This window comes from Pseudophryne corroboree, chromosome 2, assembly GCF_028390025.1.
Source record: "Pseudophryne corroboree isolate aPseCor3 chromosome 2, aPseCor3.hap2, whole genome shotgun sequence".
NCBI classification, from domain to species: Eukaryota; Metazoa; Chordata; class Amphibia; order Anura; family Myobatrachidae; genus Pseudophryne; species Pseudophryne corroboree.
Window position 1 is genome coordinate 1,011,014,094 of NC_086445.1, and position 20,377 is coordinate 1,011,034,470.

The window sequence follows — 20,377 nt, forward strand, 5'->3', positions numbered from 1 at the left end:
GCACTGGGGGGGGGGGGGGGGGGGTATATGTGTACCTAGCACTGGGGGGGGCATATTTGGCACTGGGGGGATGTGTGTACCTAGCACTGTGGGGGAATATCTGGCACTGGGAGCATGGCCCTAGCAACAAGCTTTAAACCCAGCATTTCCCACTCTAGTCAATAAGTTTTCCCAGTTTTTTGTGGTAAAATTAGGTGCCTCGGCTTATATTCGGGTCGACTTATACTCGAGTATATACGGTAAATGTATTTGCGCTCCTTGCTTGGCAACATGGTTTGTTCCAGACACAAAATTACTTGCAAACATGAATCAGTCCCTGAGACAGCAGTAACAGCGGATAAACTGCTGCGGTACATGACTCGGCACAATCCTTGATAAATAGGCTCTGCATACGTTACCAGCAGTAACACTTGGGCAAAGACCTATAGCCCCCGAAAACACCTCCATCCTCTAGTGATGGTTTTTGCCCCTTAATAAAAGATAGCAGAGAGCAAAATGCCCATGATCCCAAGCATTCCCCTAAAGTACTAAGGGGGTCATTCCGACCCGTTCACAAGGAGCGGTTTATCGCTGCGGTGCGAACGGGTCCGGAATGCGCATGCGCGGCGGCCGCAATGCGCGTGCGCGACATTGCCCGGCGACAGGGGTCGCTGGGTTACGTCGCGTCTAACGAAGGAAGCGGTCGCAGAGCCGACCGCAAAGAAGATTGACCGGATCCGGACCGTTGGAGACCGTTTTCGGGGAGTGGTAAGGAAAACGCAGGCGTGTCCAGGAGAACGAACGGAGGGCGTATGTCTGACGTCAAGGGCGGATGTCTGACGTCAAAGCCGGCCCCAGCATCGCAGAGATAGTCGCACGGGGTAAGTAGGTATAGGGCTGGTCTACTTCTGCTTGAAAAATTTTTAGCTTAGCAGGGCTGCACAAGCGATCACACAAGTCATACGGCAGGGGTGGGGAAGCCGTTTGGTCCGGCCCACCAGCTTGTGTCAGTGAGACACGCTGCCGCTCAGTCCGGCGGCAGCGTGTCTCAGCTGTCAGAACAGGGAGACAGGGAGGAGAGCGCGGCTGTCGAGTGGGAGCGGAGGCGTGTAGTACTGCAAACCAGCCGCCGGTCCGTGAGCCAATCAGAGCTCGCGGACCGGCAGCCAATCAGGAGCCGCGACTGCCGGTCCGCGAGCTCTGATTGGCTCTCGAACCGGCGGCTGGTTTGAAGTACTACACGCCGCCGCTCCCACCCGACAAGCGCGCTCTCCTCCGTGTCCCACGGTAAGCAGCACGGAGGGGAGGGGGGAGGGCATCTGTATACCTGGCACTGTGGGGGCATCTGTATACCTGGCACTGTGGGGGCATCTGTATACCTGGCACTGTGGGGGCATCTATATACCTGGCACTGTGGGGGCATCTGTATACCTGGCACTGTGGGGGCATCTGTATACCTGGCACTGTGGGGGGCATTTGTATACCTGGCACTGTGGGGGCATCTGTATACCTGGCACTGTGGGGGCATCTGTATACCTGGCACTGTGGGGGCATCTGTATACCTGGCACTGTGGGGGCATCTGTATACCTGGCACTGTGGGGGGCATCTGTATACCTGGCACTGTGGGGACATCTGTATACCTGGCACTGTGGGGGCATCTGTATACCTGGCACTGTGGGGACATCTGTATACCTGGCACTGTGAGGGGCATTTGTATACCTGGCACTGTGAGGGGCATTTGTATACCTGGCACTGTGAGGGGCATTTGTATACCTGGCACTGTGGGGACATCTGTATACCTGGCACTGTGAGGGGCATTTCTATACCTGGCACTGTGGGGACATCTGTATACCTGGCACTGTGAGGGGCATTTGTATACCTGGCACTGTGGGGGCATTTGTATACCTGGCACTGTGGGGGCAATTGTGGATCTGGCACCGCACTATTGGGGGCATATGTGTATCACGTCCCATTTTAACTGGCCACACCCATTATTTTGGCGCGTGCGCGCCTCCGGCGCGCACACACAGTGCCTCTAAGGGGCAGACCTACTGGGGGGCAGGGTAATTTTTTAAGTTGAGAATTTTTGTATGGCCCCCGAAGGATTTTATAAATATCCAAATGGCCCTCGGTAGAAAAAAGGTTCCCCACCCCTGTCATACGGCAAAGTATTGCAAAATTGCGCATGCGCAGGACACGATTCGCGCATGTGTGAACGGGTCCTGCAATGATGGACGCACTACGGCATCAGACTGTCAATGATTAACAGTCTGAAGCAGTTTGGGGCGGGGAGGGGGCGGCGACAGCCTCAGTTTCTCCAAATGGAGGCATGTTGCCGCAGTTAATGGGTGGGGGCAGTGGCCAGGGATCTCTCTAGTTGCATGGAGATTTCCTAGACTCCGCCACAGGCGGCTTGCACAGCACCATGCCACCAGCCGCCCGCTGCTGAGTGGACCGATGCAGAGTCCTAGGACGCAGGTGGGATCACTACTGCAGCAGGAGGTGTCCGCTTGTAACAGATGCCTCTTGCTACGTCACCATACAGCGCTATCACTGCTGCAGTGGCTCCATCCACATCTGAATCCCCCCTGCGGAGCAGAACAAAGGGGGTAATTCCAAGTTGATCGCAGCAGGATATTTTTTAGCAGTTGGGCAAAACCATGTGCACTGCAGGGGGGACAGATATAACATGTGCAGAGAGAGTTAGATTTGGGTGGGTTATTTTATTTCTGTGCAGCGTAAATACTGGCTGCTTTATTTTTACACTGCAATTTAGATTGCAGATTGAACTCACCACACCCAAATCTAACTCTCTCTGCACATGTTATATCTGCCTCCCCTGCAGTGCACATGGTTTTGCCCAACTGCTAAAAAATTTCCTGCTGCGATCAACTTGGAATTACCCCCAAAATTTGCAATGGAAAAAAAGCTGCGGCTGCTACAATGTAGCACTTTGTACACATTTTGCATATAAAATTAATCAGCACATTTTCCTGGTGCCTCCTAGTCACATAGCGTTGTGACTAAGCCGCATTTTCAGCAAAAAAAAGATACCCAACGCCGGCAGAGTCGCATGGGGCTTGGCATTGCTGCAGCAATGATGTATGAAGACACATATGTATATCGAACATCAGCACAAGATAGAAGTCGCTTCCAACATTATTCCACACTAGCCAACGCTCCCAAAAAGTGTCAGAGAGAAAAAAATAGTGGGCTCCTGCACCCTGCACACTTCCGCAGAGAATATATACCCCATAAAATTGTATCACAGCTTTAGTGCAATTATTCCCAGGGCTGGACCATCCCGCAGCCAATCAGAGCATTAGTACATGTATTCCCAGGGCTGGAATATCCCGTAGCCAATCAGAGCATTAGTACATGTATTCCCAGGGCTGGGCCATCCCGCAGCCAATCAGAGCATTAGTACATGTACTCCCAGGGCTGGGACATCCCGTAGCCAATCAGAGCATTAGTACATGTACTCCCAGGGCTGGGACATCCCGCAGCCAATCAGAGCATTAGTACATGTACTCCCAGGGCTGGGACATCCCGTAGCCAATCAGAGCATTAGTACATGTACTCCCAGGGCTGGGACATCCCGCAGCCAATCAGAGCATTAGTACATGTATTCCCAGGGCTGGGCCATCCCGTAGCCAATCAGAGCATGAGTACATGTATTCCCAGGGCTGGGCCATCCCGCAGCCAATCAGAGCATTAGTACATGTATTCCCAGGGCTGGGCCATCCCGCAGCCAATCAGTTCATTAGTACATGTATTCCCAGAGCTGGGCCATCCCGCAGCCAATCAGAGCATCAGTACATATATTCCCAGGGCTGGGCCATCCCGTAGCCAATCAGAGCATTAGTACATGTACTTTGTGGGCTGGGCCATTCCGCAGCCAGTTTGTATCAGAGCATCAGTACATGTATTCCCAGGGCTGGACCATCCCGCAGCCAATCAGAGCATGTATTCCCAGGGCTGGGCCATCCCGTAGCCAATCAGAGCATTAGTACATGTATTCCCAGGGCTGGACCATCCCGCAGCCAATCAGAGCATGTATTCCCAGGGCTGGGCCATCCCGTAGCCAATCAGAGCATTAGTACATGTATTCCCAGGGCTGGGCCATCCCGTAGCCAATCAGAGCATTAGTACATGTATTCCCAGGGCTGGACCATCCCGCAGCCAATCAGAGTATTAGTACATGTATTCCCAGGGCTGCATCAAGCAGTATTATTTTTCCAATGTTCTTTAAACTTGAAAGATAGAGTTTTTCATTTATAAGACAATTATGAAGAACTGTTGCCCAAATCAGCAAATACAAACAGGACCACGAGGCTGAAGTAAGCTTCTTATAGGAAGTGAATAAGAAGTTGGCCGAATAAGAAGCTAACTTCAGCCTCGTAATAGGACCTACAATAGTGAATTTATCATTCAGAAAAGGCCAATGTGTCCATAAATTGACAGAAGAGCTTTTGTATTGCTCACTTTTAGTATCCATCATGTAATGAAGGTGCAGTAAAAGGTCGCTGTGATGACAGGAACAGATGCTTCATTCCACCAGCTATTACACTGTTTATGTTGCCGGGCAGGCCTAAACCTAGGCCCTGCCTCTCCGCTGGTGAAGAGTAAAGCCAAGTGGTTGCTATGGACACACACCTAGAGCCTTCATTTCCTGCGCCCATAATTCTCCCTGGCAGCTACATGATTAATTCAAAGATTTATTGATTTTTCTCCTTGCTCAATCTTGCTGACCTGCTTCTGCTGACAGGTCTGTGCAGCCCACACGATCCCATCAGGGGAGTGCAGCGGCCACGCTCTCCGAGCTCTGCAGCAGAGGTTACAAGCAATCATGAGCAGCAATGGGGCGCTTGCGTCTTCGGCTACTTACACCCAGCTTGGATCCATAGGACGTTGTTTCGGTAGTAACATATGGATCTCATCCATCTCCAGGTTTAAGATTACAGATAGCATGCTGTTGTGTTTTCTATGGAAAACCATTTCAACATTCGCAATGAGAAAATATTGTGCACATGACAAATACTATACATGTAGTGTTCTATACAAACCACTGGGAAATGGACAGACCGCGGTAGATCATTTCTTAATATAGAATATCTATTTGAGTTGGGTAGGAAATCCTGACAGTCAGAAGAATGACACTGGGATCTCGGTGGCTTCTGGGTAAGTATTTCACCCTACCGCTAACCCACTCCTCCCGCATCCTATCCCTAACCACCCTCCCCCGCATCCTATCCCTAGCCACCCTCCCCTGCATCCTATCCCTAACCACCCCCTCCTGCATCTTGTCCCTAACCACCTTCCCCCCGCATCCTATCCCTATCCACCCTCCCCCGCATCCTATCCCTAGCCACCCTCCCCGCATCCTATCCCTAGCCACCCTCCCCCGCATCCTATCCCTAACCACCCTCCCCCGCATCCTTTCCCTAGCCACCCTCCCCTGCATCCTATCCCTAACCACCCCCTCCTGCATCTTGTCCCTAACCACCTTCCCCCCGCATCCTATCCCTAGCCACCCTCCCCCGCATCCTATCCCTAGCCACCCTCCCCGCATCCTATCCCTAGCCACCCTCCCCCGCGTCTTATCCCTAGCCACCCACCCTCGCATCCTATCCCTAGCCACCCACCCCCGCATCCTATCCCTAGCCACCCTCCCCCGCATCCTATCCCTAGCCACCCCCCCTGCATCCTATCCCTAGTCACCCTCCCCCGCATCCTATCCCTAGCCACCCTCCCCCGCATCCTATTCCTAGCCACCCTCCTCCGCAACCTATCCCTAACCACCCCCTACTGCATCTTGTCCCTAACCACCTACCCTCCGCATCCTATCCCTAGCCACCCACCCCTGCATCCTATCCCTAGCCACCCTCCCCCGCATCCTATTCCTAGCCACCCTCCTCCGCATCCTATCCCTAACCACCCCCTACTGCATCTTGTCCCTAACCACCTTCCCTCCGCATCCTATCCCTAGCCACCCTCCCCCGCATCCTATCCCTAGCCACCCTCCCCCGCATCCTATCCCTAGCCACCCACCCCGCATCCTATCCCTAATCACCCCCCCCCCCCCCCGCAAACTAACTCTAACCATCCCAACCCACCCCCGCAGCCTAACCCTAAACGCCCCATGCCCACAGCCTAACCCTAACCAACCCACCCAACACCCGAGGTCTAACCGTAACTCCAGTACTTACCTCCAGGATCCATCGGGATTCTCACCATCGGTATTTGTCTGTATGGTGATTGTTGGGGTCCCGAATGCAGTGGTGCCAAGAGGGGGGTGGGGGCTGGTGCAGGTAAAAATTGCCTGGCTGCTGAAGAGGCCCACGTAATTTGTACCTGCACCCCCCTCTCTGCGCCACTGCATTCGGGAGGCGCCCCCCCCAAAGACTCTGGTACTGTGCCACAGTCTTTGCTCTCTCGTGGTCATCTTCCCAAATATCACTGGGAAGATGGCGCTGGCCAATGAGGAGGGAGGTACTGTCCAAGTAAGGTAGGAAGCGGATGCTCTCCCCTGCGTTAAAATATGGCTCCCTTGTGGACCGCACGGGGCCACTAAGCGGCCCCACAATTATTTTTTATTATATAAATATTTTTCAAGCAACATGCCTCCTTTTAGTAGCCACACCCCCTCTACCGGGGCCCGGCGTAGCTCTATACGTCCTTGCCCGAACGCTGGGATTCTGACCGCATCCCATCTATTGTCTATGGAAGGTCCGATAAAAGCAATTTGTTTACCCAATGCATTCTTATTTTACAGTCTGATACTATTCCACGTATCAACCTCTTCCGCACAACATGCTTCCTTCCTCCAGTTACAAAGAGCATTCTCTGGTTCTAGAAATCTGTTTTATAACTATTGCATTCCTGAACGCTTAGTACTGTTGTTGAATGTCTCTATCTTATCATCTAGATCAGGGGTGGGGAACCTGCGGCCCTCCAGCTGTGGTTGAACTACACATCCCAGCATGCCCTGCAACAGTTTTAGCATGGCAAAATAGCAAAACTGTAGCAGGGTATGCTGGTATGTGTAGTTCAACAACAGCTGGAGGGCCAATGGTTCCCCATCACTGACCTAGATCCTATTTTCCCTCTTCGCTAGACAGAGGGGCTAATTCAGACCTGTTCGCTCGCTAGGGTTTTTTGCAGTCCTGCGTTCGCATAGTCGCCGCCCATAGGGGAGTGTATTTTCGCTCTGCAAGTGTGCGATCGCATGTGTGGCAGAGCTGTACAAACATCTTGTGCAGTCTCTGCGCAGCCGCTGCGATCACATCAGCCTGTCCGGGTCCGGAATTGACGTCAGGAACCCTCGCTGCAAACGCTTGGACACGCCTGCGCTTTTCCAAACACTCCCAGAAAACGGTCAGTTGCCACCCACAAACGCCCTCTTCCTGTCAATCTCCTTGCGATCGGCTGTGCGAATGGATCTTTCGGACAAACCCATCGATGAGCGGCGATCGCTATGTACTCGTGCGACGTGCCTGCGCATTGCGCAGTTTAGACCTGATCGCCCACTGAATGAAAACGCAGCCTAGCGATCAGGTCTGAATTAGCCGCAGAGTTTTGGTGCTGAAACACTGGTAATAGAACCTTCCACTTACTACTGGTGTGGCCATTCCTCTTGTCATGCAATTCCCAGCATTAAATTAATTCTGCCTGTGGTCTCAACATTAAAAACAGGAACACTCACCTTGGTATCCTATAAATGCTAATTAAAATACAATTGCATAACAGGAATTGTCTATGTGACAACAAACATTGTGAAATTACCTTATGTATTGTGCTTGCCTGATCTATGGGGGTCATTCCGAGTTGATTGCTAGCTGCATTCGTTCGCTGTGCAGCGATGAGGCAAAAAAAGGCACTTCTGCGCATGTTTATGCGGCGTACTATTACAACGAACGATGTATTTTCACACAAGGTCTAGCGAAGCTTTTCAGTCGCACTGCCGGCCGCAGTGATTGACATGAAGAGGTGTTTCTGGGTGGAAACTGACCGTTTTCAGGGAGTGTTCGAAAAAACACAGGCGTGCCAGGAAAAACACGGGCGTGGCTGGGCGAACGCAGGGCGTGTTTGTGACGTCAAAACAGGAACAGTCTGAAGTTATCGCAAGCGCTGAGTAGGTTTAGATCTACTCTAAAACTGCACAAAAAAACTTTGCTGCCGCGCTGCGATCCTTTCGTTCGCACTTCTGCTAAGCTAAAATACACTCCCAGTGGGCGGCGGCATAGCGTTTGCACGGCTGCTAAAAACTGCTAGCGAGCGATCAACTCTGAATGACCCCCTATGTACAGTAACTGTAGTTTGTCTACAGTATATTTTCTTTAAAAAAATAAAAATTAGATGACCCTGCAAATTTTTCTTTTTCTTTTTTCACAACTGACTGGATAGAACGGAATATAAACTGCATTTTGTTGTGATCTGCCAGACTGTAGCCGTGTAATGCCAGCGCTTACTTTTAAAAGCAAGATGGTTACGGACACGCGCACATCTGTGTCGCGCTTCTAAAGTAGCAGAGGCCATTAATAATTGAAGCCACTTAATTATACACAGGTTATTCCGCACTAGCGGGCTGGGCGTCCCCGGGATCAGTGTTGTGCAGAATCTATTCTAGTAAGGAGGGATTCTCTGTAGCCAGTTACAGTGCGGTTTCTTTAAGGTGGAACGGAACGCGACGAATAACAACACATTAATAATTGATGGAAGATGCATCTAATTATGCGTGTGACGAACACAGCCTTACAGTCTCAAGTATCTGCAAACACTGTAATCTCCTCAAACTGGGTTGTGGAACTCAGAGCTGGTTCATCCATTACACTCCATAGGCTCACTATTGGGGCTGGCCTATGCTACCCTAACCTGTTTTTGGGTGTGGTCCAACTGACAAAAGGAGGATTGAGAAGGGGGCCAAAAACAGAATCTTAGTGGCGGCCCTGAGAGTTCTTGTCTCTGTTTGTCTCTGTCTCTGTATGTGGGGGGTATTCAATTAGTGCAGTTTTTTCAACCAGTCGAAAAAAAAACCTGCACTTTTTCGCCCAGTTTTAGGTTGAATTTACATTCTAGCTATCCGCGTGTATCGGCGGCAAATTCTGTAGAGTTTTCACGAATTTGCAGGCGTTTTCAACACATTCTAGGTCCGTTTTCACCTATGCCGATTCGACAAAAAATAACGAAACAGGCAGGGGCAAAAATTGATCCAAAAAAGTTGTAATACACATAGGGGGTCATTCAGAGTTGATCGCTCGCTAGCTGTTTTTTGCAGCTGTACAAACGCTATGCCGCCTCCCACTGGGAGTGTATTTTAGCCTAACAGAAGTGCGAACGAAAGGATCGCAGAGAGGCTACAAAAAAAAAAATGGTGCAGTTTCAGAGTAGCTGCAGACCTACTCAGCGCTTGCGATCACTTCAGACTGTTCAGTTCCTGTTTTGACGTCACAAACACGCCCTGCGTTCGCCCAGCTACACCTGCATTTTTCCTGGCACACCTGCGTTTTTTCGAACTCTCCCTGAAAACGGACAGTTGACACCCAGAAACGCCCACTTCATGTCAATCACTCTGCGGCCACCAGTGCGACTGAAAAGCTTCGCTAGACCTTGTGTAAAACTACATCGGCTGTTGTGAAAGTATGTCACGCGTGCGCACTGCGCCGCATGCACAGAAGTGCCTTTTTTGCCTCACTGCTGCGCAGCGAACATTTTTAGCTAGCGATCAACTCGGAATGATCCCCATAGATCGAAATAGCGCCGATTTTCCGACTGTCATCACTAATTGAATATCCCCCTGTATGTATTGGAAAAAAACACAAATGTAATCGAAGATGAATTGGTTCACATTGTCTCGCCTTTCAATGGCTCTTCAACATGGATGTAGCTCAATTACCAAATGACTGATGGCTGAGCACATATGGTTAAATCAAAATTGGAGGTGTTTAATTTCACCTGCCCTCAGTCATTGATAATCTTATAACCTGGACCATTAGGGTTCCTTGAGAACAGAGTTTGGGAAACACTGGTGTAAATATATAGAGTTGAGTGCAGTACGTTCCAAGCCTGAAGCCCACTGTTGAACATTAAAATCATACCAAGTATTACATATTAATAAACTTCTGTTTGAGGCAAATAAAACGTTCAGCTGCCAACAGAGACTAAGGCAGATATGCAGGAACGCCTGGGCATCATAACTATGACCTTAAATACACAGAACCATGCACATCAGCAAGCACCGCAGACCGTTCTGTCTTCTCTAGCGGGCTGGGGCAATTCATGTAGGTTTTATTTATTTTTTCTTGTGTGTGTCAATGTGTTTATTTTTTTCCTGTGGGGACCAGCGCTCTCTCTTTTTTCCTGTAGGGGCCAATGTGTTTTATTTTATTCCTGTGAGGGAAATGTTGTTGTTTTTTTCTCCTGTGGGGGCCAATGTGTGTGTCTTTCCCTTTCAGGGCTAATGTATTTTATTTTTTTATTTTGCCTGTGCATGTGTCGGAGTTACACAGTGCATGCGTCCCGATAGTGCTCATACAGAGTGGCAGCACAAATTCAGATGCACGCACGAGTGTGTTGGGAATTCCAGGGCGATTACAGGAGGTTGGCTTAACATTAACCCTTATAGCAGTATTAGCATAAAGTTGCAGAAGCAATTGCAGAAAGAAATAGACACAAGATTACTCCATACAGAGTCAAATACATTATTTACAGGGGAGCGGAGTAGAATAATGTTATAGTTATTGAATGTCTTTATTATTAAGATTATGTCATTATAATACAATATTACTTATTAGCCGTGAGGCCAAATAAACACATTAAAAAACATAAAAAATTTTGTAGTAGAAGATAAAATATTGAAACAATGGAAAAGTAAAAAAAAAAAACCACACAAAAAAACTTCTATAGCTACAATGAGATCCATTAAAGTCCGTTTTTGGGGGGTTGCAGTTAAAAGGCCGGCTGTCAGGATCCCGGCACCCAGGATACCGACGCCGAAATCCCAACAGCCAACAATACTGATAGCTGGAATCCCATCGCACCAGGGCTATTCCCACTCGTGGGTGCCCACGACACCCAGAGAGTGGGAATAGATCCTGCGGCGAGCGCAGCGAACCACCGAGCCAGCAGCATGGCGAGCCCGCAAGAGGGCCCTTAGCGCTCGCCCCGCTGCCGGCATTCTGGCGGACGGGATGCCGCTGTTGGGATATTGACAGCCGGCATCCCGTCCGCCGGTAAACCGTTTTTAGATTACGTTTTTGGGCTTACTTGCGCATGTTTTGTAGTCTCTTTGACAAATCTCAAAAAAGACATTACATTTTTGTTTATAGCTTTTAGAGTTTTTTAGTTTTGTTTTTTAAGTCTTTTTCCACAGTGAGTTGTTTATATGGTGTATTTAATGCATGTTTTTTTTAAAATGTGTCTTTAATACAATTCATGTTTTACCAACAATGACAAATTTTAATAAGATGAAAGGAAAGAACCGCTCTCAGTATAATGCATTAAACTCATATAAACCGATACAAGATAAAGATGACTGAACATAATTACACTGCAGCATAATGTAAGAAAGGAATCTCTCTATGAAACTCTTTAGGTAAACATTGTCATTAACATTAAAATCCAGAAGAGACGCATTTTACGAGTTCCATGCTATTCATAAACACATGTAAAAAATCTGAACAATCGAAAGAGGAACGCCAATATTTAACTTACTCTGCAAACTTACCTAAAAGCCCTCCCTTATAGTAGATGTCACTTGGAGCCAGGAGGGGGAAGGGTTTCAGGATGTCATCATTTACTAGTAACCACCTGAAAATATAATTCTATGCTACAGGTAAGCGCATGTGTGGATGAAGGGGGGGGGGGGGTTAAGGCACTAGGGGGGATGGTAAGCCATAACAACCCCAACCCAAGGGTTAGCCATAGCCAACACCCCTGGTGGGTTAGCCATAGCCATTACCCCCTGAAGGTTAGGGTTAGGGTACGGGACAGGAGAGGGTAAAATACTTACCCCATCCGCTGTCGGGAACTTTGCTGAAAAATGTTCACAAGTGCAGTTGCTGATGAGCAGATTTGGCCGGGCAAAGGATTCCCCGGCAACTGAATTCCCCCCTAAAACTTCACCTAAGTATGAAGTATTGGTTTCCGAGGTCCTAATTGTTTTATTGGTCACCCTGGGGTTGGCCTTTACCCCCTTGGTTCCCCTGGTGTCTCCACGTATCTTTATCTCCCCCACTATGTACTAGAGATGTATGGTTCAGTTCTCCAGAAATTCAAATCCACCAGAATTTTGTGGACCCGGTCGGATCTCTTGAGGAGATCAGATCCAAACCGAATCCCGGTTCAGAATTTGGATTTTAAATCTGAATTTTGGGTTTTGGTTTGCAAAAATGACATGATTTTAACTGTATTCATTGATTTTTATCAATGATTAGAAATTTATTTTATCGATTTTTAGCCGATCCAAAAACCAGATCCGAACCAAAATACTTGTGGTTTTGACAAAACCAAAACATGAAGATAAATTAGATAAATTAGAACCAAAACAAAAACACAGGGGCACATCTCTACTATGTACCTGCATTGCGTCTCTCCGTCCTCTCTTTCCTCCTTACTCTATTGTCGTGTGATTTCTAATTTCCATAGTCATTTCTTTATTTTATTTTATATGCTCACTATAACACGTGATTGGCCAATTATACTTTCTATATTGTTTTGGTTATGTATACTTACCTGCCCTTTCCTTGAATTTTTCTATTACTCTGTGTTGTATAATTATTATTTTTTATTTCCAGAAAATAAAATAAAAATGTAGAACAATAAATACAATATATTTTGCACACCGGTGTCAAACCCTGTGGAATGGCCCCACTTCAGATGAAAAGGTGTATGTGGCTTAGGCCTTACCTAAGCAAACATGACCCTGCAATTCCCACAATTCATCTCTCGTCTACATTTAGAACCTGCGGTGAATACGATAGAATTCCAATCTTCTTGTTGCTAAGCAACCAGACAATGTCACCATCCACGAACGCAGAAGTTCGATCACCGCACTAAACCACAATTTAGACTCTAAACCACAGAAGTGACACAGACTCATTCCGATGTGCTTGCCTGAGACAATACTTCATATCAGATCAAATTACCACTAATGTGCAGCTGAAATCACGGCAGGAGACTGTATAAAATTGCATGCATACGCCTCGTTCGCTTTAGTCTTTGATACTTTGACAAAGCTCTCGGTATCCGTCGGGATCTAGGAGGTGCGTCTCAAAGGCGGAATGGTAGTGGCCCAGCACACGCCTCTGAAAGCCAGCAGGAAGCCGTTACGTTGGCGCATCACCATTTGCCAAATGGCCAAATGTTTACTGCACAGCTTACTGTAGCCGCGTGCTCGCAGGTAGTCATTGTAAGCATTTCAGGCGCTAGACGGAACATTTTCTGTCACATTACACATTGCATGCAGGATTCAGAAGCATAAACGCTGGATAAAGTAAAAGCGAACTATAGGGCAATGCTTGAGAAGTAAAGCACACTTCCCCGGAGAAACTGCTGGATAGCTCCTCCTGGGAATAGCATCCCCGCTATTGTCTATTTAAGGATTGCGCAATCGAAACAGGAAACATTTTTAACTATTTAAATAAAGCATTTTTGAAAAAAAAAAAAATTAAAAATATGGGTCGATTATTTTTGCTCAACCAATTTTTTTTTTTTTTTGCCGTTGATCAAAAATGGATCAGGAAGCGCAAGTCAGACTTCCTGATCCGCTGCGCAATTATTATCCAGCAAAGTTGGATCACAAATATGCATACGCTCCCAGGACTGGCTGTGGAGGCGGAAGACTCTTATCACTGGCACTCATTGTCACTCTGCTGAACCAGGGTTGGACTGGACCACCGGTGTACAGGGGAAACCCACTTCTATAGAGGCCAGGTTCTAGACTGCACTCAAATTATACATTGTCACTCTACTACTAGCGGGTCAGTAACTTGGTGGAGCAGGATCATGAATGAACTTGGGTGTTTGGTTGGTTTCTATGAACCTGCACCATCATTAACGCACTTGCTAGTGAAAGTGGATGCTCTTGACACACTCATGTCCCATTTATAAAGGGATTGTTCTTTGGCTGTCCTCTCTCATGGTTGGCCAAGTCCCACTGGCAATACCCTCTCAGTGACTGGCTACACCCCTTAAGTATGGACCACTACCACTGAATTCCCTGGTGGAACCTTCATGCCTCAGTCCAACAATGGCAAAAACAGATTTTCTATGGCCTTCAAACACTGAGATGCATTAGTCCAAAACTCTAGTGCTGAAAGACTTGTCAACACTTTTACAGTAGATACCACTGTGTTCAAACACCTGTGTGTACAAGTCCGAATACGTCTCAGTTATCAGAATGCTTGGGATGAGCAGACATTTGTCTCAGAATCTATGTGCTATGAAGCCCATTCCCTCTTCTCCTGCCTGAAGGACGCTAATAGGGTTTATCTGTCACTTAGACAAGGAGCAGCCATTGTGAGCGACGCCAGTGGTCACAAGAATGCAGCCAATCCATTCATCCTAGCGAATCCAATGAAGAGACAGTAGTTATGAGCAAAGAGTTTCCGCACTGTCCCCTACCTAGTTGAACAGTTAGTCTACATTGCCGTAGGCCCAATTCACCGTCGTTCTGGGCCGCTGACAGGCGTGAGGTCTCTGAAACACAAGGCTACTGTACAGCGGTCTTGGTTTTGTTTTATTTATTTTTTCTTTGCACATAACATAGCATTGAATAGCTCAGGACAAAATGTAGCCCAATATAGACATCAACATGAACATCAGCAGCCATGGGAGGTGAAAACCAGAGAATGACGGAGAAACGCATCCTAAGAGCCGGTAGTTGGAACACAATGTACAACTATGAAGGCACAAAGCAAAATACCAAGAAAATCGGCAAATTGGGGAGCACCATTCTGGAGCGAGCCCTACATAAGCCCAAGGTAAGAAAGGTCACCTACCTGAGACAAGTGAGACTGTGTCCTTCTCCCACGAAACGTGTGCCTCCACCGGGGAGGATATAATGCACTTGAAAACTGCTGCGCCGCCTCTCATGGCTTTCTGGTCCTCCACTCGGACCGTATAGGCTTCTCGTAAAACTAAACACAAGACACATACAGCTCATTAGACGACATTCTAAAACACTCTCAGCTCCCCATGGGTTTGCATTGCTCTATCGAATGATGGTAACATTATTATTCAACATCTCCCTCCCTGTTCATAATCATAATCCATACTTTCCAGAGCGTCATACTCACATGGACTTCGGGATTTATAACCTGTGATACGATTAATAAATAAAGTCACGTACAAAATATCCTATCCTCATTATCAGGGCAGGCAGAACATGGAAAGTGTGGTAGGAGGCCACTGTGCTCTTTTTTTCTCCAGTATGGGAGCAGCACCACTTTACACGTCCTCCACTCTGACAGAGAATCACGTGGCCATCAGAGTTAAGACGGGAGCCTGGGGGCGGGGGGTATATTAGATTGTGCAGACCTTCCAACATGACCCATTCCAGGGGGGGGACAAAATGCTCTCCACATGGACTTCCCTCTTAATATATGATTGGTGTCACCTGTGTTGAACTAGTTAATTGATAAGAAAGGTGTTTCAACAGAGGTGATTGCAATCATTACTTAAGGAAGTCCAGGTAAAGAGCATTTTTTTCCTCCTGGAATGGGTCATGTGATGTCAGTGTTCTTTAGTTGGGGGGGCACTCTGACAAAAAGGGGCCTGCGGTACAGTATGACCCGTGTCCAGCCCCTCCCCCCCAATCTGTCTATGGGATTAATGCCAAGGCAGTGAGGTGCAGGAGAACCCAACCCAGCCATGACCATAAGAGCAAACTCTTTCAAAATGAATGCAAAATATCTTAATACTAATATATACGTTACAAAAAAACGAAAGCACAAAACATAATTACCAATAGTTAAACAGAAAAAAAATAACACTGACACATTGCATCTCGTTAATCTTAAACATATAAACATTATATGCAAATAGACAAATCTTTCAATACATACTATATATATATATACCTACATTTTTATATGCATACACCTAAACACAACATGCATGCTTAATGGACAGAAAATATACATAGATTGTTTGTGAATTGGTCCTATCCTTAAATTACAAACAGCCAGAACCAGAGCAGAGACAATAGGACCCCATAAAACCACACAACAGTCTAGGAAGAGTCTTCACTTATCTCTAATAACAGTACTGAGATACAGATGGGTCCATGTTTATCTTGACTTTTAATAGGATTAACTGAGACTGGACAGTCGGGCTTAATCCCCTGCCGTAATGACTTAATCCCCTGCTGTATTGTTCTCTGTATTATATTGCAGCTGAGAACAATAGATGAAGGGTTTATGTTAATAAACCATGTTGTGCCTAGGTGCAGCAAACTAGCCAAGATAACCGTGGACCCATCTTTAACTAACACTTTCTCAAGACAAGTCACTTCTGGTAACGTCCACTTACATGGCCGTCCTCAGTGGCAATGTGTTAGTAAGTGGGCACTCAGTGTAGGACACTGGTTAGTGCGGAGATAGCGTCCCATATGCAGACAGACTGTTCCACCCTTATTGGCATGTGACGTATTGTCCCACTGTCACTAGGGAGAAGATGAAACACTTTTTATAGTTTTATTGAAGACTAGGCCACTACATACAACTGCTGCTCAGCAGCTGCAATAAGGAGCCCTGGTAAGGATGAAGCCTCCCCCTGCAGGTGGTAACACGTCTCGCCACTGGCCTGTGTCAATACGCTGAATGCCCAGTGGGTAACGTATTGACTGGAAGGGCTACCTCGTAATTGGCATTTCCTGAAAGTGACCTTACTATTGATTTCCAGACACAGAAATAAAGAGAAAAAAAGTCGCTCTATGCAGCAGGCGTATTTCAAAACTGGGACATTACTAAATACATACACTTACAGCTTAAATATCAGGGAGAGGTGGCGGATATAGCTGAAGTAATATTGCACAGGTCCATTGCTTTATCTGTTCCAGCAGACTTTACTGGACCCAAACTGCATCTTACTTCCAACATCCATACTGGACTCAGGGGGTAATTCAGATCTGATCGCTGGGCTGCGTTTTTTGCAGTCCTGTGATCAGATAGTCGCCGCCTACAGGGGGAGTGTATTTTTGCTGTGCAAGTGTGCAGTCCTATGTGTAGCAGAGCTGTACAAAATCAGTGTGTGCAGTCTCTGCGCAGCCTAGGACTTACTCTTCCACTGTGACTAAATCCTGCTGATCGGGGCCGGAGCGGACCTCAGACACCCTCCCTCAAAACGCATGAGCCCGTCTGCGTTTTTCCGGACACTCCCTGGAAACGGTCAGTTGCCACCCACAAACGGCCTCTTCCTAACATCTTGCGTACACCAGTGCAAATGGATCCTACGCACCATCCCATCGCTGACCGCCGATACCCTTTGTAGCCATCCAATGCGCCTGTATATGCATGCGCAGTTCGGGTCTGATTGCCCTGAATTACCCCCTCAATGCATATCTGCCACCCAGCTCCGTATGTGCAAAGTGAATGACAATTAATAAAATGGAAAACGGACACGCACACTAAAGAATACACCAGCCTACTTTATTGATCATACTCAGTGGGGTTTGGCTGTTCGGTATATCGTCTGCGTCCGTCAGTAATTGTGTGACACGTGAATTGCACCGATGTCGTTATTGCAGGGCAATATCAAATAACCTAACATTAATGCAACTCCAGCCCCTGTAGGTCACCACAACCTCCTACGTCTATAGATGGAGGATACTGCTCAGGTGGAAATCCAATCAGTTAGGATGGTGGTTCCCAAACTCCATCCTCAGGGCATCCTAACAGTCCAGGTTTTAAGGATATCCATGTTTCTGCTTTAATTAGTACCTCATTCATGTTGACGAATCCACCTGTGTGCAATAATGTCTATCCTTAAATGTAGAACTGTACAGCCGGATACTCACTATGGGCGGGATGTACTAAAGCAGAAAATGCAGTACCAACACAATTTTTGGGGGTTTTACTGCATTTCCAAATGTACTAAAGCCCCGTCGCCGACGCTCCGATGCGGAGGCTAATGCTAACTATAGCTGGCATTACCCTATAGAAGCATATGGGCGTCTTACCGCGTCACGCTGTGTGAGGGATCAGATTGGATCCCTCCAAGCATTCCCCACGGCTGCCATGTACTCCTGCGCATGCGCAGACGTACTCCCGGGTCATAAACTCGGAAGTCTAGATACAGGTGAGCATCGCAAAGGACAGCTCTTATTGGAAGAGCTGTACCTTGCAACACTAAACACAAATGTTAGTGCAGATGCGATTAGTATTGGTACGTTGTCTCGCTATGTGTCACGGGATGTTCACCGCAAGGTTAGTACATCCCACCCTATAAGATGTCTGCCCAATCTTTCTGGTTGGAACAAAAAAAAACTGGTGATGTACGAGAGCAAATGACAATTGACAATTGACCATTTGCTCCCAAACGCAGACAAAAAAATTGGACGTTCAGATAAACTGGTTAAATCCATTTGAGTTAACCAGTTCATCCAAACGACCATTTTTGCCCATTTTCCACCTTTTGGGAGCAAATGGTTGATTGTCATTTGCTCCCGTACATTACCAGATTTTCACTCTAACCAGAAAGATTGGACAGATAGTGGTCTATTCATGAAGCAGTGAAAAGTGTGGAGAAGTGAGCCTGTGGAGAAGTTGCCCATGGCACCCAATCAGCTGCTCCGTACAATTGTATAGTATGCAAATTATAATAAGAATTTACTTACCGATAATTCTATTTCTCATAGTCCGTAGTGGATGCTGGGGACTCCGTCAGGACCATGGGGAATAGCGGCTCCGCAGGAGACAGGGCACAAAAAGTAAGCTTTTAGGATCACATGGTGTGTACTGGCTCCTCCCCCTATGACCCTCCTCCAAGCCTCAGTTAGGTACTGTGCCCGGACGAGCGTACACAATAAGGAAGGATCTTTAATCCCGGGTAAGACTCATACCAGCCACACCAATCACACCGTACAACTTGTGATTTGAACCCAGTTAACAGTATGATAACAACGAAGAAGCCTCTGAAAAGATGGCTCACAACAATAATAACCCGATTTTTGTAACAATAACTATGTACAAGTATTGCAGACAATCCGCACTTGGGATGGGCGCCCAGCATCCACTACGGACTATGAGAAATAGAATTATCGGTAAGTAAATTCTTATTTTCTCTAACGTCCTAGTGGATGCTGGGGACTCCGTCAGGACCATGGGGATTATACCAAAGCTCCCAAACGGGCGGGAGAGTGCGGATGACTCTGCAGCACCGAATGAGAGAACTCCAGGTCCTCCTTAGCCAGAGTATCAAATTTGTAAAATTTTACAAACGTGTTCTCCCCTGACCACGTAGCTGCTCGGCAAAGTTGTAATGCCGAGACCCCTCGGGCAGCCGCCCAAGATGAGCCCACCTTCCTTGTGGAGTGGGCATTTACAGATTTAGGCTGTGGCAGGCCTGCCACAGAATGTGCAAGTTGGATTGTGCTACAGATCCAACGAGCAAACGTCTGCTTAGACGCAGGAGCACCCATCTTGTTGGGTGCATACAGGATAAACAGCGAGTCAGATTTTCTGACTCCAGCCGTCCTTGAAATATATATTTTCAATGCTCTGACAACGTCCAGCAACTTGGAGTCCTCCAAGTCGCTAGTAGCCGCAGGCACCACAATAGGCTGGTTCAAGTGAAAAACCGAAACCACCTTAGGCAGAAACTGAGGACGCGTCCGCAGTTCTGCCCTGTCCGAATGGAAAATCAGATATGGGCTTTTGTACGATAAAGCCGCCAACTCTGATACTCTCCTGGCTGAAGCCAGGGCCAGTAGCATGGTTACTTTCCATGTAAGATACTTCAAATCTACCGATTTGAGCGGCTCAAACCAATGGGATTTGAGAAAATCCAAAACTACGTTGAGATCCCACGGTGCCACTGGAGGCACAATCGGGGGCTGTATATGTAGTACACCTTTGACAAAGGTTTGTACTTCAGGCACTGAAGCCAATTCTTTCTGGAAGAAATTCTATAAGGCCGAAATTTGAACCTTAATAGACCCCAATTTGAGGCCCATAGACAATCCTGCCTGCAGGAAATGTAGGAATCGACCCAATTGAAATTCCTCCGTTGGGGCCTTCTTGGCCTCACACCACGCAACATATTTTCTCCAAATGCGGTGATAATGTTGTGCGGTCACTTCCTTCCTGGCTTTAATCAAGGTAGGAATAACTTCCTCTGGAATGCCCTTTTCTTTTAGAATCCGGCGTTCAACCGCCATGCCGTCAAACGCAGTCGCGG

General features: G+C 47.4%; 1 protein-coding gene across 3 annotated transcripts in view; it reads right to left on the minus strand.

Annotated features, from left to right (window-relative positions):
* Window positions 1–20,377, minus strand: part of DSCAM (DS cell adhesion molecule) — a 796,975-nt gene that overhangs the window by 579,906 nt on the left and 196,692 nt on the right. For all 3 annotated transcript variants that reach the window (XM_063956595.1, XM_063956594.1, XM_063956596.1), the window contains one exon: window positions 14,980–15,117. In XM_063956595.1, the coding sequence (XP_063812665.1) occupies window positions 14,980–15,117 (138 nt within the window). The remainder of the gene's footprint in view (window positions 1–14,979; window positions 15,118–20,377) is intronic.